At 38.1% G+C, this 24,669-nt stretch overlaps 1 protein-coding gene across 5 annotated transcripts in view; it reads right to left on the reverse strand.

Moving 5' to 3' along the window:
* The window catches only part of FUT8 (fucosyltransferase 8), a 175,245-nt gene that overhangs the window by 78,601 nt on the left and 71,975 nt on the right, over positions 1 to 24,669 (reverse strand). For all 5 annotated transcript variants that reach the window (XM_084866731.1, XM_084866732.1, XM_084866730.1 and 2 more), the window contains one exon: positions 22,780 to 23,199. In XM_084866731.1, coding sequence (XP_084722857.1) covers positions 22,780 to 22,982 — 203 coding nt within the window. In that variant the 5' untranslated portion in view covers positions 22,983 to 23,199. The remainder of the gene's footprint in view (positions 1 to 22,779; positions 23,200 to 24,669) is intronic.

Raw genomic sequence — 24,669 nt, forward strand, 5'->3', positions numbered from 1 at the left:
TGCGAATAGGACTCTCCTATGGAGGGAGGAACAGGAATCCAAAGCTTGTCTGCACGTATACCAAAGAGGAGGTGTGCACGCCTGCAACCAATCTCTCGGGATTCAACAAACTTGTCTGTGTCACCCCGAGACTGCCCCATTCAAGCGGGATACAGAAACCCTTTTGCTGAGACACTTCTGATCCTCACAGCCAATTGGCTTGGAGATCAACGCTTCCCAGTGATACCAACAACAAGCAAGGCTTAAAAACAAGACTGCACACACAGCCCACAAAGGGCTACACCAAGGCTGTCCACCTCAGGTAACTGGGAGGCTGACCCACTGAACCATACAGGACACCTTAGCACACAAAGCCACCCTACCAATTCAGGGAAGCTGTGAAAATGCCGAGACAAGGAAACAGATCACAAACAAAAGAAATGGAGGACAAGAAGTGACTGGATATAGAGTTCAAAACCATGCTTATAAGGTTTTTCAAGAATTTCCTAGAAAAGGCTGATAAAATAAACGAGACCTATAAGGATATGATAAGGGATCAATTAGAAATAAAGAATACATTGTCTGAAATAAAAAATATTATACAGAGTCCTAAAAACAGAATGGAAGATCGCAAGAATCAAGTCAAAGATTTGGAACACAAAGAGCAAGAGGACACTCCTCCACAGAAAGCAAGAAGATAAGAGAATTCATCTTATAGATTGTGTTGAACATAGTGTAAGAAACCTCTGGGACAATTTCAAACGAACCAACATCAGAATTATGGGGGCCCCAGAAGAAGAGAGAGAGCAAGATACTGAAAGAATACTGAAAGAAACAGTGACAGAAAACTCCACCCACCTGGGGAAAGAATTAGACTTACAAGTCCAGGAAGCACACAGAACCCCAAACAAAAGAAATCCAAAGAGGACCACACCAAGACAAATCATAATTAAAATTCCAAGAGCAAAAGACAAAGAGAGAATACTAAAAGCAGCAAGAGAAAAGCAGGTAGTTACCTATAAAGGAGCATCCATACGATTGTCAGCTGATTTCTCAACAGAAACCATGCAGGCCAGATGGGAATGGCAAGAAATATTCAAGGTGATGAATAGTAAGAACCTACAGCCAAAGATAATCTATCCAGCAAAGCTATCACTCAGAATCGAAGGTCAGATAAAGAGCTTCACTAATAAAAAAAAAAGCTAAAGGAGTTCATCACCACCAAACCAGAATTATATGAATTGCTGAAGGGGGTTGGTTCTTTAGGAAGAGGAAGAAGATAAAGATGAAAATTATGATCAACAAATATATGTAACTATCAACAAGTGAAACTAAAAAACAAGGGAATTAAAAAACCTGATGAACAATATTAACTGGTGAATATAATAGAATCAGAGGTATGGAAGGGGAGTGGACTGACTATATCGGGGAAAAGGAGAGTGGAGGGTGCGGGAAGAGCCTGAACAAAAACTGTGCACCTATGGATGAAGACAATGGGGGGTGGGGAAAGGGCAGAGGGTGGGGTGGGAACCTGGTTGAGGGGAGCAATTGTGGGGGGAGGGAAAGAGGAACATTTGTAATAATCTGAACAATAAAGATTTATTTTTAAAACAACTAAAAAAAGAAAAAAGAAAAGAAACAGGGGTAGGTGGAGAAGCCCTGAGGGGCAATCAGGGCCAGAGCTGGGCACCAGCAGCAGGTATGAGCGGTGGCTCCAGCTCCAGCAGCAGGTGCGAGCGCCCAGCGGGATCATGCTGTACAAAGCAAAGAATTTTCAGTAACCACCAGATGCTCACCCTGATGACAGCGACCAGGGCCCCACCTTGGTCTGACACCCAGGCTCACCTGCTCCACCATCCCATCACGGCAGATACCTGCCATGTTCCATGCTCCACCTCCTGCTGTCAATGCCCGCCATGTTCCTCGTGTGCCCCCTAGTGGTCAGCGCACATCATAGCAACCGGTTGTTCAGTTTTTCTGCCATTTAGTCTATTTGCATATTAGGATTTTATATATACAGAGACAGATAGATAGATATGCATAGTCCAAAGACACAGGCAATAGGAAATAAAGACCTTGGGAGGAGGGCTAGGGAGAAGGGGGATAAAAGGAGATTAAATGGGAGATATCTGTAATCTTATCAACAATAAAAATCAAAAAAATAAATGTAGTAGGTTCTCCACTTAACTTCAAGATTCATTTTAGTTAAATTATATTATTCTTTATTAAAATAGTGAGTATTTTCCTTACTCTACCTTTTCACTCAAAAAAATAAAGAAATAGTCCTGCCAGTATGGATGAGTACTGACCTAAGACCCAAGAAGTCACAGTTCGGTTTCTTGTCAGGGCACATGCCCTAGTTGCAGGCTCGATTCCCAGAAGGGGAAGTGCAGAAGTCAGCCAATCCATGTTTCACTCTCCCTCTCCAAAGAATAATATTTTTTTTTAAAGTAATAATTTTTTTTTAAATGGAGCTAGCAAAAAAAAACAAAAAAACAAAAAACAAAAAAACAACAATTGCACATAAGGCTGCAAATGCTCAAAGCTGCAGAAAATTTTTCATAATTAATCCCTCAGTTAATAAGAAACTGGAAACTTCCTGAAGAGCTAAAGGGTGAGATCTAGAAGCAATGACATTTTGTTTATTCCCAGCTAAATTATTACCCTATTATTAAAAAGGGATTAAAGAAAAACACTTATGGTAAAAAAAAAAAAAAAAAATGAAGACACATCCAATCTCATTAGTAATCAGCAAAAGCCAAACGAAATCACAGAGACCATTTTGTCCCTATCGGAAAAGCAAAAACAAAAAAATAATGGCTCTTTCATATATATATATATATATATATATATATATATATATATATATATATATATATATAGCAATAGATTTTACACCATTTGTTACAACCAAGTCAAGCAAAGATGTGTTATTATCAATCTGTGACTTGTTTGCCTGCAGTGTTAACCACATCAGTAAAGTAGTAAAGTGCACTGCCACTAGATTATACACTTCACACTCCTTTCTCCCTCTCACTCCTCATTCCTTCTCTCTATCTCTTTCTCTCTCTCAATATCTCTCTCTCTCTCTCCTCTCTCTCTCCTCTCTCTCTCTCTCTCTCTCAAACACACACACACACACACACACACACACACCCCAAAATCCTGTTTTAACAGTGCACATTTTTCTTGGCTAATGTATCAGAATAATTTAAGGAAAAGGCAACAACTCATTTTCAGCTGACACAGTAAAGATGGGACCTACTTCATAAAGAATTCTAGCTTTAAACTGCACTACCTGAGAGAATAAGATCAAAAGATTCTCCTCAGCTTTTTTCCCCTCCTGTAACCCATGAAAAAAATGATCACTGGCTTGCAAAATTACAATCATAATAGTACTACCCAACCTCAATAAAGGCCTTTCATCCAGGAGTATAAAGCTGCTTTGCTAATGCTAACTAAGCTATCCAAAACCCCTGTGAGGTGAGTATAATCAACACCTGAGGGTTAACCTTCTCAAAGAAAGACTTGGACTGTGTTTTTGTATATCATCTTGCTGCCTGGATGAGGTGTAACACAACTGTCAGAACAAGGAAGTTGTAGCTCATAGATAAAAATGCATTAAGCTTTCAGAAGTAGAATCCTATGCCCCTTTCATGTTCTCAAATACTTCAATCTAAACTCTTCTTGCCTTTCACTGAAAACAAGGACAAGTAATAGGCCAAGAGAAAGCCACACGGACTATTAATAAAGGTCAAAGATAAATGTAAATGTTTTCACATTGAAATAGGAAAATGTAAAGCTTACTCCACATTCATTTAAATAACTGATGTATTCAACACAACTATTCTTATGAAGGAACAATTCATGTTTTGCCCAAAAACTAGCCTTTGTTTACTACCTTAGGGTCATGGAAGGAGGAATGCAGGAGGTCACCTAATAAATTTATAATTCCTTACCACTCTGGCCTCATGGGTTCCTCCTTCAGCGACCCTAACATTTGGTGCTGAAACCGGGGACCCCTGGCTGGGCCCTGCCTAAGTTACGGGAGGGAAGGCCACTGGCCCCTGCAGGTTGACCTCAGCAACGCCACCCTCTGAATCCAGTTTGGAGCTCCCAGACCTCCTGGGACTGGCCACCAAAGACTGAAGCTGCCCAGGCCCTGACAGGGCCCCACAGACTTATATGAATAGGACAGAGCCTCAGGTAATGATTGTGGTGGCAGGTAAGCCAATCTCCTTTATAATTGACCCTGGGGCCACTTATTCTGCCCTTCCCAAATTCCCTGGCACCCTTGTCCCCTCCTCAGTCTCTATTATTGGGGTGACAGATTAATCTCACAGCCATTAGCCACCTCACTTCTGCCAGTGTACTGCATCTTACTAGAAACCCACTTTATCCACTCTTTCCTTGTTCTACCTTGGTGCCCAACTGGCGTTACTGCACATCCCCTCATAAAGCCCAACTGTCCCAAACCACAGTCAACTTCCTCAGTTTCATTCTCTCAGCCTATAAGGCCCAGCCATTCCTTGGTTTGTAAAAGCCTTATCTCCTCGTCTCCTCCATAACTGTCCCCTTCTCTGGACAAGAAATGGTCTCCTTTCTTGCGCTCGCTGAATACTTTTGCCTCTGAGTTCCCAACTTTCATCTTCTCACAAAGCCCCTCTGGGGTACAGCGAGGGGACCTCACTGAGCCTTTAGATGCCAAGGCCAGCATTCTCACCCCTTTAATGCTCTAAAATTGCTCTCACCTCAGCGCCTTCTTACCCTCCCCCCTACCAAAGAACAGTTTCTTTACTAAAACTGCAAATGCTTACTACTTAACAGTGCAGCTACTATCAGAAACTGAACTCATTATCACCCAAACCTTAGCATGTTATCTCTAAGGAAAAATGTGACGGTTTTAAATCCAAGTGGCTGGAGGCCTGGAAACTGCAGTCTTAGAACAGGCTGTGGGGCCTGGTCCCTCCCCCCTCAGCCTTTCCTCCAAAGTTTTCTTTGGCATCTTAAAAGCTTTGGAGCATTGCTGGGTTCAATGATAAACATCTAAATATTTCAATAAGTTTTAAGTTCACCGGATGTTAGCTTTTGTTACAGAAAATCTATAAAGTAGATTTGAAACTGTTAAGGTATGTTTCTTGAAAGTGAGAATGTTCATAAATGTCAGTCTAAGAAATGTTGGCTGTTTACTTTTTTTGTTGTTATCATTGGAAAATTAAGGTTTCTAAGAGTTGACAATAGAAGGCATAAGCATGGGCATGCCTTCTAAAGGAAAAAGAAAGTGAGTTAAAGTTGTAAGAATGTTTGTGAAAGTTGTAAGATTTGTGAAAGTTGTAAGAAAGTTTGGTAGTTAAAGAAGTTTTATAGGGAGAAATGTTAAAACAAGCAGAATAGGGAAACTGAGATAGTAAAACAGCAGTTTGCAACCATCTAGAAAATCCAGATCTTCCCTAAACAGACACATAAGAATAAATGATTTGAGAATAAATCTAATTTTGGTACACATCAAATTTTGGTATTCAATCCTCCAAACTAATGTCTCTTTCCCTCCACCGGACCATTTGTCATAATTCTTGTTCTAGCTTTTACCTCAATAATACTAAAATCATAAAACAGTTTATCTCCACCAGGTCACAAGCCCTACTTGTACTCAGGAAATACCATCCCTACATATCATCACAACCTCCTTTTGTGCCCAGGCTTCCTCATCCCTCTGATCTCCAGAGCAAAGACTGTGAGCCAGGTACAGGTGTAGAAATCACCAGGGAAGAAAGCTCCAGGTACCTACCAAGGAGCAAAACGGGGAAAATAAGAACCTCACCTTCAGGGTAACCTATCCTTCCCTTTCTTATCACTAGTCAGGCAACTTAGACCCCTGATCTTTTCCTCCCTAAAGATAACATCTAGGCCTCAGTTATATTTAAGCTCAAGGCCCAGAATAGAGGCAAAACCAGACAAGTGACACTGTGGCAGCCTCAGGACTAGCTTTTACCTTCCAAGTCACCCAATAGGACTCTTTTCGAGCCTTCACCAACCAGTCTCTTGGGGAAATCATGCTACTGCCAACTACTTTCAAAGTCCATTGCCCTGTGATCTCAAGTTTGCCCCCTCAACAGGAAGTAAATACAAGAGATATGACCTTCGTCCCTACTCCATAAAACAAAAAGGCTGCAATGTTAGGTCTGATAAAAATAATTGAATCAATACCCCCTCCCCTGGGAACTGACCTTTAGGCCACTTCACAGTGGACACTCCACTTGCTTACACCACATCCACTTGCTAAGTGACTATACTTCCTTTATCTCTCCCCTCCAGAGTTTCCCAGAATCTGGGCATGCACAGAGATTCTCTGCCCAGAAAAAGCCTGCCTAGAGTCCTCTACAAACCTCTGACTCCCCGCCTTTGGGGGCTGGCCCCATTTTGGGGTTTCAGCCCATCAGGTTTTCTAGATGACCTAATAAATTCATAGTTCTTCACCCCTTTTGGCCTCGTGCATTCCTCCTTTAGCAACCCCAACAGTTTAGAAAGTATCAACAAAGTATTTACTTCCATTATTTCATGTTACATGCTACACTAGAGGCCCAATGCACAAAATTCATTAGGGGCCCCCCCTGTTGGTACCCACCTTGGCTGGCCTGGCACTGCCCATTTGCCAGTCCTGCCCCCCCACCGCCACCTGCTTGCCAGTCTGCCCTGCCCCTTGCTGCCACCGCCAGTCGCCTCCCTTTGCAGGGTGACCAACAAAGTGATGGGGGGGTGAGGGTGGGCCCTGCTGGCACCCACCTTAGCTAGCCTGGGGCCTGCAAGCTAAGGGCAACTCCTGCATTAAGCATCTGCCCCTGGTGATTAGTGCACTTCATCATGACCAATTATTCCACCAGTCCTTCTGCCATTCCGTCGATTTACATTAGGTTTTTATTATACAGAACTAGAGGCCTGGTGCATGAAATTTGTGCATGGGGGGAGGGGTTCCTCAGCCGACCCTTCCCCTTCTCACAGTCCAGGAGCCCTCAGGGGATGTCCTACTGATGGCTTAGATGGGCTCCCTGCAGGCCTAAGCTGTCAGTGGGCCTCCCTCTGCAGGAGGCAATCTAGCTGATCAGGGGAAGGCCCTGCCCCATCACCCCACTGCTGGTGCCACTGCTGGCCACCGCAGATGCCAAGGTGTTTTCATCAACATGGACTCCAGTCCCTTCATCACCAAAGAAAAAATGACAACTTCCTTTAGGCATTTTCAAGATGTCTCTTTCATAGGATATGACATTTTTTTTTTTTTTTTATCCTCACCTGAGGATATTTTTTCCATTGATTTTTAGAGAGCATGGAAGAGAGAGGGAAAGCCAGAGAGAAACATCAATTGGAGAGGGACACTTCAATTGGTTGCTTCCTGCATGAGCCCTGACCTGGGCCCCAGCCAGGGAGGAGCCTACAGCCTAAAAAAAAACTGCTAAATTAGATATAATCTGGCTTATATCCTATAGAACAATAAAACCATCACTTTTTGAATTGATGTGTCTTCTAGACAGAAATTAGTTACATCTTTAAAAGCCTAAAAATTCTTTTCATCTTCTCACTTTACTGATCATTATATGTACCCTTCCAGGGCTGTAAAATGTCAAAATATATGGAACTTATTTTTTTAATATATTTTATTGATTTTTTACAGAGAGGAAGAGAGAGGGATAGGTAGTTAGAAACATCAATGAGAGAGAATCATCGATCAGCTGCCTCTTGTACATACCCTATTGGGGATGTGCCCGAAACCAAAGTGCATGCCCTTTACCGGAATCAAACCTGAGACCCTTGAGTCTGCAGGCTGACACTCTATCCACTGAGCCAAACCGGTTTCGGCAATATGGAACTTATTTAATTGTAAATAGTGTGTCAGCGTTATGTGTTCTATAGAAAAAGAAATGATTGTTCTGTGGGCCTCTCACGCCCCAGTTATACTAAAAGGACATACTGTCAACGTTTTAGTCCGGGCCTATGCTGGGCCATGTCTTGTGCTCCCAGGCTGCTTGGCGGGGCCGCCCTGGCCTCCCGGGGCCGGAGATGGTCCTAGAAAGACTGCTTTGGCAGGGCCCTCACCTCCGGGGGGGCGGCAATGGTTCCAGGAGGCTGCAGGCTTGGTGCCCATCCCTGGGACCCAGGCCACTTGGCGCTGCCCCACCTCTGGTAGCTTGGTACCTGTGTATGCAAATTAACCTGCCATCTTTTTTGGGTTAATTGGGCATCACGGAAGTATAGTCAATTTGCATCTTTCTCTTTTATTGGTGTAAATATGTGTGTATTTTTAAAAAAAAAATATAGGTAAAAATAACTCAACCAGCAGGACACAACATTTGCCCAAGTTAATATGGAAATGCCCTCCCCCCACAATGAAAAGAGAGATGTGTAAACATTCCCAAAAAACAATAGTAATACCATTCTTTGATGCAAGAAAACTTTTTCAAGGCAGATTGAGTAACAAAAGGAAGTGAAAGAACATTACTATTTTTTGCCCTCAGGCATATAGTCCAGCCTGAAGTATAAAACCTATTTCCAACTAATGGCAAGACTAGGAAAACAATGTTTTAAGTAAGGTTTCATTGAAGTACTGAATCCTAAAGTTACATAGTAGTGTCTTGAAACCTTCTAGACTCATAGGCTTTTACTGTGTTCCCACTTCACAAAAGGACTATACTCCTCCCATATAGCTGTACCTGACAGATTCCAGTCACTAAGCCACACTTAAGAAATGGACAAATGACATATTAGGTTCTATGCTGCCATCTAGACAATGAAACCTTTTCCATTATAGTATACTGAATTTGTTTAAAAGGAGAGAGACACTTCAAGAATTTTCCCACTGGTCTCCATCGTTTTGTTTGTTTGTTTGTTTGTTTGTTTGTTTTGCTAAGATATAAGAAATATTCTGCAGGTCAAGATATTAAGATTCTAGCAAAAGCTTAAACTTTTCTGTCTCTTTTTAAGTCCCATGTGATGAATGAACTGGCTATGTTGGTTAAAAAGATTCATTTCAAAATCATTTCCAATTCCCAAGTCTTAGAATTAATGTTTTTCATGTTTTAAGTGGCTATAAAAATATTAAATTTCTGCCCATGTACTTTACTAAATGCATAGTTTGGGGAGTACTCTAACAAGTGAGGAGACACATATGTCATATATTTGCTTTTCTCCTCACAGGGAGAGTTATCCTTGAAGGGATGTATAAGAAAATGAATAGGCAATTGTCTATGGCGAGGGGTTTAGAGAGTAGGTTAGTGGGGGAACTTATTTACCATTATATATCCTTTTGTATGTATTTACAATATCTATGGGTCACCTCTTAAAATTTTGATCATTTCTTGTGTCAAAAAAAATTATTGAAGTTTAAGTTATACCTTTATTACTGTGAGAAGAAAAGAAAGAAATGAGAAGAGAGGTCTTCAAACTACATGAGTGAAAGTGAACAACTTTGAGTCAACACATTAAGGAAAGGACCTTAACAAGCAAAGAGTGAATATCAAAGATCTGAGAAGCATCACATTGTGAAATTGTCTCTGTGACAAATTCTTATTTTCAGGTTTATATAGATCGATGACTCCTTATTCTTTTTACGTGCATACGGTTAAATATACTATTAATAGACTGATGTTTAGTGAGGAAGTTTCTAGAGAAATCAGTATTCTTATTAAAAATGATGTTTTAGCATAAATACACCCACCTAAATTATCTGTAAGAACAAGAAACTGGTATCCATTGGTGGATTTTTATGACACCTTTTTCCTGGCAAACACTGCTGAAATTGCCTCTTTTCTATATATTCCAAAGAAAAGAACAAAACTGAGGAGGAGGGAAGAGTTGAAAGAGGAAGAAGATGGAAGAGGGGTTGGAGAATGACAAGAATAAGTGGGATAGAAAGGAGAGAAGAAAGTAAAAAGAAAATCTGATAATATAACCTCTGTAAGACTAAGAACCACAATTCACTCAAAAAAAAGTTTCCAAGTGCATGCCATGCACCTAAAAGACACAAACATAAATCAGCAATAGCTTCTATCCTTAAGGAGCTCACAATCTGTTGTAAAAGTAAGACACAAATTGTGAAAGAGGAATTAAACAACATGTAATAACAATTATGATTCTATATAAGATTTTGGATTAAAGCAAGAATAGACATCTGGCCCTAGCTGGTTTGGCACAGTGGTTAGAGCATCAGCCTGCAGATGAAAGGTCCCAGGTTCAATTCCAGACAAGGCCACATTCTTGGGTGCAGGCTCCTCCCCAGCTTGGGCTCTCTTTGGGGCTCTTGCAGGAAGCAACAAATCGATATGAGAGAAACAAACGAACGTTTCTGTCTTTCCCTCTTTGTTCCACTCTTCCTAAAATTCAATAGAAAAATATCTCGGCCGAGACCAGTTTGGCTCAGCGGATAGAGCATCGGCCTGTGGACTGAAAGGTCCCGGGTTCGATTCTGGTCAATGGCGTGTACCTTGGTTGTGGGCATATCCCCAGTAGGGGTGGTGCAGGAGGCAGCTGATCGATGACTCTCTCTCATCGATGTTTCTAACTCTCTATCCCTCTCTCTTCCTCTCTGTAAAAAGTCAATAAAATATATTTTTTTAAAAAGAAAAATATCCTCGGTTGAGGATAATAAATAAATAAATAAATAAATAAATAAATAAATCAACAGACACCTGGTGTAGCTTAGGAACTTAAAAAGAGCAACCACACCTGAGCCATCCTAAAATTTAAGGAAGAGATGGTAGGATGATGAAGAGAAAGACATTTCAACAGAAGGAAGAGCATGATCAAAGGAACAGCAGTATGAAAGAGCACACTGTAATCAGGAAACATGAATATAATCTTTTATGGCCGGAGTATATGGTACACAGAAGACTAGAAACTAAAAATGAAAAGGGAGGATAAGGTGGAAAACAAGAGTAGTGAAAAATTAAGCTAAAAGAGTGAATAGGGTCAGTTTTCTTTTTTAGGTTCAGTTTTCTTAAACCACAGAAAATTAACTTTAAATACTTTTATATTTAAAGTTAATATTAATTGTATATTAATATATAATTATTATAATATCTGAATATATTTTACTATTTATAATTTATAATATATAAACAGTATATTATTAATTGTATAAATAGTCACAGGGATGACGGTTGGTGATAGCATATTAACTTACAAAAACAAATTTCTTCAGAACACAAACATACTAATTATTGGTATATAAATGGATGGCTCTATTTACCAATTATCCTTATCTATTAATTACTTCAGGTCCAGTGGGCTCTCTTGGAATTAGCTTGTGAGACTTACGTTGGTTTACATGAACTCAAAAGTAGTACAGCTGTATTTATCATCAAATATGATACATAATTCACAATTATAATTAATTCAGATTGATTACTTTCTCCCCAAACAAGCAAATTACGGATGTTTAATGACACAACTAACACATGAGCACATTTGTTTTTATAAACTCAGGTATGCATAAACACTAATTAATTGTGCAAATCTAAGCCCCAGTAATATTTATATTTAGCAATGTTTTAACAATCCAAGAATCCTTGAGATTCTGGGTTAAAATTGTGTTACCATGTTTTATGACTATTTAAAGTTTTCTAAATGTTACCAAACAATATAATCTTAGTCACAAAATATTACCAGAACATAACTAAAATAAATAAGTTTGCCTTACTAAAAAAAAGTTTAGCCTGTTTTATACATATTTACACACGTGTATGTACACACATGTGCCTATTTTTTTCTCTTTGTTATAAACTGTGGATCTTTACCACAACTCTAGAAACATCTTAATTCCATCTATTATTACTTGTGTAAGAGAGTGAAAAGGGGAGTAGATAAAGAATCTTGGTCTGGCTGAAACCGGTTTGGCTCAGTGGATAGAGCGTTGGCCTGCAGACTGAAAGGTCAATGTAGTATATTACATTTGTTGCTTTGCATATATTGAACCATCCTTGTAGGCCAGGGATAGATGGCAATTGACTCCTGCCACCCACATCACCTTCTAGAATCAAAACTTCTTGGGGATGAATGATTCCAGCGATGGCCCCAACACATACTTGGTGTCACTGTCACAGACATTCCCAGTCATTACAGCCCATCCGCAGCCTGCAGTGCCCTGCTCCACCCACTGCCGCTCCTCACCTGTCACCCCGAGGACCATCTTATGTTGTCCTATTTGAAATGTGAGCAAGATCTCAAATGCTCCCGTCCTTTTTTTTTTTTCAATAGCCCCCTTGCCCTACCTTCATCTAAAAACCTTGCATTTTAAAAATGTATATTTGATTGATTTTGGAGAGGGAAATAGAGATAGAAACATCAATGATGATAGAGAATCATTGACTGGCTACCTCCTGTACATTCCAAACTGGGGATCAGAACCTCCCGCAGCCTCTGCCCCTGGCCAGCAGGCCCCAATAGGTGGTGAGGGAAAGAGTGGGGAGAAGCGGGGAGGTGGGGAACCTGATAAGCCCTGATTGCTGGCCAGGCCTATGGACCCTACCCATGCATGAATGTTTGCACGGGGCCTCTATATATATATAAAAGCCAAAGCAACTGTTACCACCGGTTGACTGGTAACTATGATCAGTGTGCTCCCACAGCCAACTTCCCATAGCTGGCCAACCTCCCATGGTCCCTACCTTGCCCCAATTGACCCAGATCAGGGCTGGCCAGCCAACCCTCCCTCAGTCCTTCCCCCCCACCAGCCAGCCCCAATTGGCCCCAACTGGGACTGAGTCAGATAGCCCCAATGGCAGGACTGCTTGTTCAGTCGTTTGGTTGTACCTCACTAACCCTTCTGGTGGCTTGGTTGTAGGCAGCCATCTTGTAAGGATGTGAGAGTTAATTTGCATATTACCTCTTTATTATATAGGATATATATAAGTGTGTGTGTGTATATGCACGTATACACACACACACAAATACATATTTAAAAGAGATAATGCTTCAAATGGCCATTTTTAATATTGATATATGGAAACCTCTGGTCATACTTAATATTTACCAAAAGTAATTATAATATGAAACAATATATCCTGTCATTCTCTGTAAGCTAGAAAAACATACTGTACTGAGTTAATTCTTAAAGCAAGAGAAATTTAAGAAAGTATAAAAAATGACAGTATTGGCAATGTACTGAAAATTAGATATAACTTAATAATTCCTCAGAAGATTTTATTTCTGCTCTTTCCACTGACTTGCAGAAAAATGACTCAGCTTCTGTACATATCATGTAGTAAAAGAGAATATTTTTGAAGTGCCATTGAATATAAATGAGAATTAACACTAAAATATACTTCTGAATGTCCCTTTTGTCTTTATTTGCACATATAGCTTTCTATATTTATTAAGTACACCTTTCTCTCTAAACTTTATTAGAATCTCATGAATTTCTAATGCAAATCATCTCTGCCAAGCAACAGCTTTGCATACATTTTAAAATCACAAAAGGACTGGATTAAAATCAAACTTATTTTATTTCAACCAACAAAGCAATAACAAGAAAAGCATAGTGAGCTAATTTATACTATACTTCCTTCTGGCTATTGTAATTAAAAAGCTAACTCTAATATGCTGAAATGTTTTTATTCCCCTTCAGATAGCTTTGTTCAGAATATTGTTCTATCAAACTAAACTACTTTGTTTCATGATTTTACCTAAATGAATTATAAATGTCTATATGACAATCTTAAAAAACACACAACTTCATTTTTCTCCACAACCTTGCCAGCACTTGTTATTTGTTGATGATAGCAATTCTGACAGGTGTGAGATGGTATTTCATTGTTGTTTTGATATGCATCTCTCAAGTGACTTTGAACATGTTTTCATATATCAGTAGGCCTGATGTATATCCTCTTTTGAAAAGTGTCTATTTAGATCCTTTGCCCATTTTTGATTGGATTGTTTATCTTCCTTTTGTTAAATTGTATGAGTTATCTGTAAATTTTGGAGATTAAACCCTTATCGAAAATATCATTGGCAAATATGTTCTCCTATGAAGTGGGCTTTCTTGTTGTTTTGTTGATGGTTTCTTTTGCTGTGCAGAAGCTTCTTATTTTGATGTAGTCCCATTTGTTTATTTTCTCCTTAGTCTGCGTTGCCCTAGGAGTTGTGTCTGTAAAGATATTGCTACAACATATGTCTGCTATTTTGCTGCCTATGGAATCTTGTAGGATTTTTATGGTTTCCTGTCTTACATTTAAGTCCTTTAGCCATTTTGAGTTTGTTTTTGTGTATTGTGTAAGTTAGTAATCTAGTTTCTTTCTTTTTTTCTTTTTCTTTTTTTTTGCATGTATCTGACCAAATTTCCCAGCACCAATTATTGAAGAGACTGTCTTGACTACACTGTATACTCTTGCCTCCATTCTGAAATATTAATTGAGTGACAGCATCACAAGTACTGGCGAGAATGTGGAGTACTGCACTGCTGGTGGGAATGCAGACTGGTGCAGCCACTGTGAAGAACAGTATGGAGTTTCCTCAAAAAATTGAAAATGGAACTCCCATTTAACCCAGTAATCCAACTTCTAGGACTATATTCCAAGAAACCAGAAACACCAATCAGAAAGGATATATGCACCCCTATGTTCATAGCAGCACAATTCACAATACCTAAGATTTGGAAATAGCCTAAGTGCCCATCAGCAGATGAGTGGATTAAAAATTTGTGGTACATCTACACAATGGAATACTATGCTGCTATAAAAATGAAGGAACTTTTACCATTTGCAACAGCACGTATGGAACTGGAGAGCATTATACTAAGTGAAATATGCCAGAGGAAGATAAATATCACATAATCTCACTCATATCCTATGTAATAAAGAAGTAATATGCAAATTGGCTATCACTACAACACAGAAGATGGCTGTCCCCATGTGGACACAAGAGGGCCACCACAAGATGGCTGGTAGGGGAGGCAGTTGAGGGCAGCCAGGCCTGCAGGGGAGGACAGTTAAGGGCGACCAGGCCTGCAGGGGAGGGCAGTTGGGGGTGACCAGGTCAGCAAGGGAGGGCAGGTAGGGGTGACCAGGTCAGCAAGGGAGAAGTTAGGTGTCGATCAGGCTGGAAGGGGAGTGGTTAGGAGGTGATCAGGCTGGCAAACAGAATTGATTAGGGGCAATCAGGCAGGCAGGCAAGTGAGTGATTGGATTGTGAGAGGGCAGTTGGACATTCCTCGAGGGGTTCCAGATTAGAGTGGGAACAGGCTGGGCTGAGGGGCACCACGCCCATGCTGAATTTCGTGCACCAGGCCTCTAGTGTAGGATATAATGATCAACGTAATTTGATGAACAAGAATAGATCCAGAGACAAATGGCAGGGGAATGAGGGGTGGGTTAGAAAGCAACCAAAGGACTTGTAGGCATACATATTAGCATAACCAAGGTCACAGACACTGGGGTGGTGGGAGCTTGCTGGGGTGGGAATGGTTGGGAGGGTGGTTTAAATTGGAGAAAAAGACTAATGTAAAGCTTTAGATAAAACAAATACATACATACACACACACACACACACACACACACAAAAAAAAAAAAAAAAAAAAAAAAAAAAAAAAAAACACCCATAATTTCATAATGAAATGAAAGTTTACTAAAGGAAATGTAATAAATAGTCCAGGTAAGTTTTTTTTCTAAACATTTAGCAGATTGTGTGTATCTGACCAAATATTAATTGAGTGACAGCACCTATAAATCAAGTGACAGAGAAACAGATGAATCACCAAGGGCATATTTCCTAAAATTAGAGTAGTCCCCCCTCTTACCTACCACAGGGCTTATATTCAAGGACCCCCAGTGTATGCCTGAAACTGGGGGTATTATCAAACCCTATATACACTATGTTTTTTTCCTATGCATACATACTTACAAAAAAGTTTAATTTATAAATTAGGTATAGTGTGAGTTTAACAAAAATAATAAAAATACAAATATGTATAACAGTATCTATAATTATAAAAGGTAATATGTTAATTAGACCAGACATCATTCCAGATGTCCTTCCTGACAAAGCTGGGGCCGGAGGGAAGCCAGCCTGGGTCTTGGGTACCTGCAGGTGGCCCAAGGGAAGCCAGACCAGGCCCGGGTGCCTGTGGGTAGCCACAGGAGAGAAGCCCAGGTCTTGGGTGCCGGAGAGAAGCTGGTGACAGCAGCCAGGGTAAGGAAGGCCTACTCTTGCACAAATTTTCATGCATTAAGTACTGTAATAGAAGTTATGTGAATATGGTCTCTTTCTCTCTCTCTCTGATAATCAATCTGGTAACTGAAATGGCTAATGGGCAGGTAGTATACAGTATGCAAATGTAGGATAAAATTTATATCCCAGGCTGGACAAAGCAGAACAGCATGAGATTTCATCACATTATTCAAAACCACACATAATTGTTTATTTCTGGAATTTTCCATTTAATATTTTCTGACCATGGTTGACTATAGGTAACAAACTATGGAAAGCAAAACCATGGATAGGGAGGGACTTCAATTATTAAGAAATGCTTGGAGGCATTATCATAAATACTAACTAGGATAAAAGAATAAAGGATAGCCGAAACAGGTTTGGCTCAGTGGATAGAGCATTGTCCTGCGGACTAAAAAGTCCCAGGTTCGATTCCGGTCAAAGGCATGTACCTTGGTTGCAGGCATATCCCCAGTAGGGGGTGTGCAAGAGGCAGCTGATTGATGATTCTCTCTCATCTATGTTTCTAACTCTCTATCCCTCTTTCTTCCTCTCTGTAAAAAGTCAATAAAATATATATATTTTTTAAAAGAATAAAGGATAAAATGTAAAGAATGTTCAATCAAGTCCCTAAACTCAAATAGTTACAATTTATAAAGTATTTAATGTAAATTCACTTTGCATATAGGGCATGAATATCTGGGGGGAAAATGTTCTTCCACATTTAAAAGTTTAATTTTTTTAAAGTAACTAGTTATTTAAGATTTTTAAATATTATATAGCAATGCTCTGTGTGTGGGGGCGGGTGGTATAAGAAAATTAAGATGACAATATATGATGATGAAAACAGCAGCAATACATTTTCAATGCACTATTTTCTTACTAAGGTTCAGTCCCCCATAAAAGCTACCAATGACAATAGTGTGAAAAAAAATGTGATCCTATGCCTATGTGCCACATAATCAATTACTATAACCATAAAACAGGTGCAGTTTATTTTTACAGGTACAAATTCAAAGAAAAATGAAATTTCCTTTCATGTTAGACAGTTACTGGTCTTACAAGTAAGGGTGTGTTAATACTATTCTCACATTTACTCCTCTCCATGACAACTGTGGATCATCTAAGATGAATAGAGGAGTTTTTACTTCATGCAACACATTTTCTGGCAAACACTTCTATGTGAATGATCCTCAAAGGTATCTTTCCTTCTCATCCTGAGTTCTAGACTCACCTTCCAACTTTCTACTGAATAGGTTCAACAAACACATCAAACTCAATCTCTCTAAATCTCATCTTGATCTCTTTTTCTAAATAGATTCACTAAATCAGTCAATGAAGCAGAGATTACAGTGATAGTTAAAATCTTCCAATTGAACTAAATTTCTCCTTTTCTTTACCATTCAAATGGGGGCAGCAGGGGGAGAAGGGGACTGGGAAGGGAGGTACAATGGGAGGAAAAGTTAAAACCGGAAAAACCAGGTCTTAGAAAGGGCAAGAACCAGAACAGCTCCAGAGATCTAGGTTTAAGAACTAATGGAAATCGCCTCTTTGGCAGCAACATCAGTATAAATAAACTTCATTTTCAATTCAGGTAGAATACTTTTAGTTCCAAGTAGAATGTAATATGTAATGGCAAACCCTATTCTTGCTGTAATAACAACAATAATACAAAACACAAATAGATAACTTCTAAATGTAACTTTTTTTAAAAGCCACATGAGGTATTTAAGTGCATGATTATGTTAACTAAAATTCCACAGGACAGTCGTCTGTTATAAGCCATGTTCTTGCTTGGGGAACACCTGCTGATTCCAGATACAATGTGAAGCACAGGCTTGGGTCCCACAGAAGGTGTGAAAATTTGGAAACTGCAGATGCACTAAACACATACCCAGTTTTCTCCATGGGCCACTTAATGAGTTCTGGGGCTTCAAACGAGGCTAGAGAGCAACTGTTAAAACAGACTGAAATTTCTCATAGCCTCGTGATATGAGATTAAGAGAATAAATTTAGAAAATAAATTAAAAGATATAACTAAAAGTCTATTGTAAGTGAAAAAAAAATAGAATAACAATAAAAAATTCCATCAATTCAAAAGAAGGCAACAAAGGAAAACTAAAAAGAAATTAAAAGATGAGTAAAATGGGGGGGGGAAACAATGTGGTAGGTAGACTTAAATCTAACAATTATATTAAATGTAAGTGAATAAGAAAAGCTTATCACTGGACAAAATAATAAGATCCAGCCCTATTCTTAGAAGAAACACTTTAAATATTTAAATGTACATTTAAATATAAGGACACAAGAAGGTAAAAATTAAAAAGACGAGGAAAATATGCCATGCAAACCATAACCAAAAGAAAGCTGGTATGGCAATATTTATACCAAATATATTAAACTTTATATCCAAAAAAAATATTATGACAGTTAATAAAAATACTTAATAATAATTAAAGGATCAATTCACAGAAAATAAAAGTCTGAGATTTACATTCACCAAATACAGAAGTGCATATAAACCCACTGTCAGAGACTTTTCTCATTAGCTGATAGAAGCAGATTATAGAAAAAAATAAATCTATATTAATTTAGAAAATATTAACAACACAATTAACCAAACCAACATAATTGTTAGGTGTGCAGAAGAGCAGACCAAACAACAGCAGAAAATAGATTTTCCAAAAACATTCACCAACATGTCTTTTGCTGAGTCATTTAATAAATTTCAAAGAATTAAAATGATGCAGAATACAAGTTCAGATGGTTGGAGAACAAAATAGAAATAAAAATTAGAAATATAAACTGAATAAACCCACTTAGAAATTAAGCAACAAAAAAAAAAAAGAAAGAAAAAAAAAAAAAAAAGAAATTAAGCAACATACTCCAAAATAGACTGTGGGTCAAAGAAAAAAAAATCCTAATATAAATTTTAAAACTCTTTTAATTGAATGACATTTAAAATAGGACATTGTCAAACTCGTGGAATACAACTTAAAGCTCTGATTAGAGAGATATATAAAAAGAAGCAAGGTTTTAAATCAATGATATAAAATTATTTCTGAATAAACTTCAAAAAGAACAGCAATAAAACCCAAAAAGACTATACAAAAGAAAATTATCAAACTAAGAGTAGACATCAATAAAACAGACATACAAGAGAAGAAAAACAACTAGAGATTGGTCCTTTGAAAAGGTATGTAACGAGATAAACTCCTAGCAAGATAAAAGGAGAAAACACAAATGAATGAAAAAGGGGAATTAACACAGATATTACAAGTAAGGAGAAGAAAATTTAAAAGGCATTATTGAACAACTTTATGCTAATTAATTTGAAAATGTTGATAAAATGGGCCCATTCCTTGAAAAAATACATCTTACTAATGGAAGAAAAACATAAAAAATCCAAATAGTATAATTACAACTAAAAAGATCAACTCCATAATTTAAAACCTTCTCACATGTTCCCTTTCCCTTCTAAACCCAAATTCCCCCCCCGCAAAAAAAACACAACTACATGCCCAGATGGTTTCACTTTTGAAATTCTAACGAAGATTTAAAATAGAATGAATACCAATTTTATTCAAATCCTTTTTGAAAATAGAATTGGACAGTGTAACCTGTGTAACCTTGATAGCAAAACACAAAAGACATTGTAAGAAGGAAAAATTACATTAAACGTGTCCGGTTAACATAGAAAAAATCCAAAATAAAACACTGGCAAATTTAATCCAGCAATATATTAAAACATTAATACAAAGTCTAGGAAGAAATATCTAATTATCAGCTGGAGAATCTAGGGATCTTGACTAAAAAATCTCACTACAATATTATCAGCTAAAAAAAATTAAGATATTCTTTGTTAAAAATATAAGTTTATTCATTTCTAAGACAAAGGGAAAGGGAGAGAGACAGAAACATCAGTGATGAGAGAGAATCACTTATAGACCACCTCCTGCATGCCCCCCACTGAGGATTGAGACTGCAACCTGTGCAGGGGCCCTGACCAGGAATGGAAGCATGGTTCCATTCCTGGTTCATAGGTAGACACTCAACCACTGAGCCACACCAGGGAAAGGTATTCTTGATGGTAGAGGAATAATGGATGCAGAGTTGCAAAAATAAAACCACATATAATTAAAGGTTTTAGATAGATGGCAAGTGTTCTATGCATTCTAATCCATTCAGTTGCTCATTACTCTAGACATGAGAGATGAACAATTACACAAAAGAGAGCCAAGAGTAAATTCTCCAATCAATCAACAGAAACAAAGACATCCCCCCACTTTCTAATACCAGCTTCTCAAACAGAGCAAGTAACATATGAGCTGTGAAAAACCACATCAGTTTTCTTTTTACCCATCGTCACTGTTCCATATACTTCTACTGTCTGGGACAACTTTTCCCACCAGAAGCTTCATGCTTGGAAAGATTACTACATAACTTAGAAAAACAGGTAATCATAAGTGAATTATGCATTCTTTGTGATTTGTAAATTTATAGTTTAGGGCTGACAACTAAATTCCAGAAAAAAATTTCTTCTACCTTCCTGGACCACACAAAAAAACAAAAGAACAAAGAAACAAAAAAAAAAAATCCTTATTAATAGGCCATGAAGTCAAATTTGAATTTTTTAAAGTGGTATTCTCAAAATTAATGAATTTAGAAAAATGAGGATTTAAGTTAAGAGGAAAGCTGTCAATTAAGTGCTCTTTATATTTTATAAATCCTATCCAGTTCTGGTATCTGTCTAGTTTAAGGTTCACTACTCAAGGGGTTTCTGAACAAGTTTCGATAATTTTCCAGATGTTTTCTAACTGAGAGGCAAAGTGCAGGTTCAAATTCCCAAATGCAAATATTCTGTGAACTAATAGTAATTTCACATTAGTAAGATAAAACAAATATGAAGCATGAAAAGGTATTTTATAGAATAGCAGGCCAACAACATGATAATTTCTAAATTTTAAAAAGGAAGCTTACTGCATGTATATTAATGTCCTGGCAATTAACAGGTCAGAAAGGTATGCGGGGAAAGCCAAATTAAATCAAGTAGGAGACATGAATAAATAAGCTCGTATATCTTGGTACAAAAACCAACAGATTCAATAATTAATTTAATCTAGATCAGCATCACCTCATGCCTAGAATAATACTGTGTCTCCCAGTTAATTTCACTCTAGTCAGGTACATGCCCCAAATCCATTTGAAAATCTAAATCTTCCTCAAACATTTTCACTGTGCCTCAGCGACACTATAGCTCCCTATTATCTATCAAGCAAGTCTAAACTAAACTCTGGTTGTTCAGGACCACTATGATTTTACCTAATTTAATCTATCCAACATTATTTCTGAAGATGAGAATGATGGATTAACTACGGCTACAAATTCTCTGCAATTCCTCCCTTCATTTCCTGAATGTAGAGTGGCCCTTTTACTAACACAGACTAACAAAATATGGCAGAAGTGACAGTGTGCATCTTCTGAACTTTCAGTTCCTGTTCTTGCCTTTTTTTTTTTTTTTTTAATATATTTTATTGATTTAGCCGGGACCGGTTTGGCTCAGTGGATAGAGCGTCGTCCGCCTGCGGACTCAAGGGTCCCGGGTTCGATTCCGGTCAAGGGCATGTACCTTGGTTGCGGGCACATCCCCAGTGAGGGTGTGCAGGAGGCAGCTGATCGATGACTCTCTCTCATCGATGTTTCTAACTCTCTATCCCTCTCTCTTCCTCTCTGTAATAAATCAATAATATATATATATATTTTTTTAATATATATTTTATTGATTTTTCACAGAGAGGAAGAGAGAGGGAAAGAGAGTCAGAAACATCGATGAAAGAGAATCATCGATCAGCTGCCTCCTGCACACCCCATACTGGGGATGTGCCCGCAACCATGGTACATGCCCTTGCCCGGAATCAAACCCGGGACCTTTCAGTCCGCAGGCCGATGCTCTATCCACTGAGCAAAACCGATTTCGGCTGTTCTTGCCTTTTTAAGGTAAGAAACCTGGGCTGTCCTGCTGGATAAGCCATATGGGAGGGAACCAGCTTGTGGCCCAAACTAATCACTAAACTTGGGCACATGGTCATCTGGACTGTCTTCTAACAGATATATGTCACATTTTTTAATAGACTAGAAATAGCAATGATAATAATTTTCTAGATTCTAGATCCAGTTATTTTATTTAAGGATATATACTATTGTTCTTTATTTTAATGCTATAGTTTAGAGTAGATCAGCCTCTCAATGATAATGTTTTTATTATAGTCCCTATGATAAATAATTTAATATACACTAATTTAAATCATACAAAGTTTGCATTTAATGTATCAAAATTAACAAAATTCCAAAGATAATTATAAATTAAATATAAGTATATAAATTAAATGGCATAGCTTTTCTATATTAAAATTCATATGTAAAATAAGATTGGCCACTATTGAGAAATTCACAATTGAGATGTTGGTATAAAAGTACCTCATTAAGATATTTAAATTTTTGCAAAAATAGCTTATAGAAATAATTAAGTATTTTTTAATAGCTAAGTGAAACCCTGCACCTAAATGCAAATTACAATATTCCATCACTCTTCCTTCAGTTTTTAGAACCTACCGGAGAGATTCAGCCATTCGCCTCAAATCTTCATTTTGCTGTTTTAAGCGTTCAAGCTTTGCCAGAATCTTGGACAGTTCTCGGCTAGAGTGATCAGGGTGGTCATTATCTCGTACCAAATGACCACCTATGTAAAACAGCAAGGTCCCCCAGGCAAAAAGAATGAGCATAATCCAACGCCAGGAACCAGTCCATGGCCGCATTTTCAGATTTTCAACTCACTCCCCTGGCTTTCTGGAGCTCAAAGAACCGCAAACATCTTAATTGTTTCCTGTTAGTGCAAAGGTAGTAGCCTTCTGCTGTTTCAACACATGATGATTCAGACAAATTAGTGTCACTGGTAGTCCTGGAGTGAATCTTTCAAAGAGGTCTTCTGGTTTGAGTAGGAAGCTTTGTCCCGTGCTTCATGGACGCTCTATGCTGTGGAAAGAGTAAGATACGTATTTATTTAGGATATATAGAATTAGCATATGCTGAGATTCATAGAGTTAAAGAGAACACATTGGTGTTGACTGGCCAACAAGTTGGCAAATAACTTTAGTGCCAATAATAAGAAGCAAAAAGCAAAAGCTGCATATTAAATCAACCATGTACATGAGGGCTCTACCAGATAAATTAATTAACTCTAAGCCTGAAAGTCCTCTAAGATCCAATATCACTTTGCTTTCTTATTTATATTATTATGCAACAGGTCATATATGAAGAATAAAAGATTGTATATTTGAATAATCAATCAAACTAAACAAAATGTATTCAACCATATGATTTTAGTTAATCTTTCCATTATCTCAAAAAGAAACATGTTCTCTTTATGAGTGAATTTATTCCTACAAGATCACAACTCCTTTCTCCCTTCATCTCCCTGCTCAGCAGCCATTTTACCACTTAAGTTTGCATGTGACAGGCAAATGGTCACTTTTAGGATAAATTCTAAAAATGACATACAGTATTTTCCGGCGTATAAGACGACATTTGAAACGAAAAAAGTCAACCGAAAAATCGGGGGTCGTCTTATACGCCGAGTATATCCCGAAAAAACATCTCGATATGCTGCTAAACTAATTTTCCAACTCGATCCCGCACCAATCATTGCAAAGCTGCTCGGACCACCTCTCTAACTCAGCCAATCCAAGCAGGCTTTTTATGCGTGCAAATTATACATGTTCTGTACCCGAAGCTACACTGTGTTCCAGTAAAAAGCCTGCTCAGATTGGCCAGAGTCAGAGAGGCGGTCTATTAAAAAAAGAACTGGTGTTGCCTCGGAAGTGGGGGGTAGTCTTATACAGCGAATATAGGCCTAAACCTATGTTTTAACTGTAAAATTAGGGGTTCGTCTTATACGCCGGAAAATACGGTACATATTAGCTAAGCAAAGGTTATCAGGGCCATTATAAAGCTGGCAACCACACCAAACATCACAACAAAGGTTCATATGGATTAGGCTAAATTACTCCTTCCTCAAATTTATTTACTAGTAAAAATACCAACAATTGCAACAGAAATCTAATATCTGTTAAATCTTAGTAACTATCCATCTTAAACTACAAATGAACAAGCTTTCACAAGCCTGGTTATGGGTTTCATTTGTCATTTCTCCAGGGTTAGGCTTAGAATTCCCTTTGGAAACAAAGCAATTTCCTCCCCCAAAAAAAAATTTGCAAAAAAAGATATATCTGATACTTCCACGGCTACATAAGAAACATCTTATCTCCAGGCAAACAAAAGAGAGAAAAGAAATATTTTCTATATACAAGATTATGATGGAAACTTGACCACTAATTAAACAGTTGTGAAAGACTAGATGGAAAAGTTGGAGAAGAGGCTTAGAGAATTAGAGCACAGAGCTGCCATTTTTCTACTTCTGAACCTCAAATCTCAATTGATTTTAAA

This window comes from Pipistrellus hanaki (assembly GCF_964339955.1).
Source record: "Pipistrellus hanaki genome assembly, chromosome: 1".
NCBI lineage: Eukaryota > Metazoa > Chordata > Mammalia > Chiroptera > Vespertilionidae > Pipistrellus > Pipistrellus hanaki.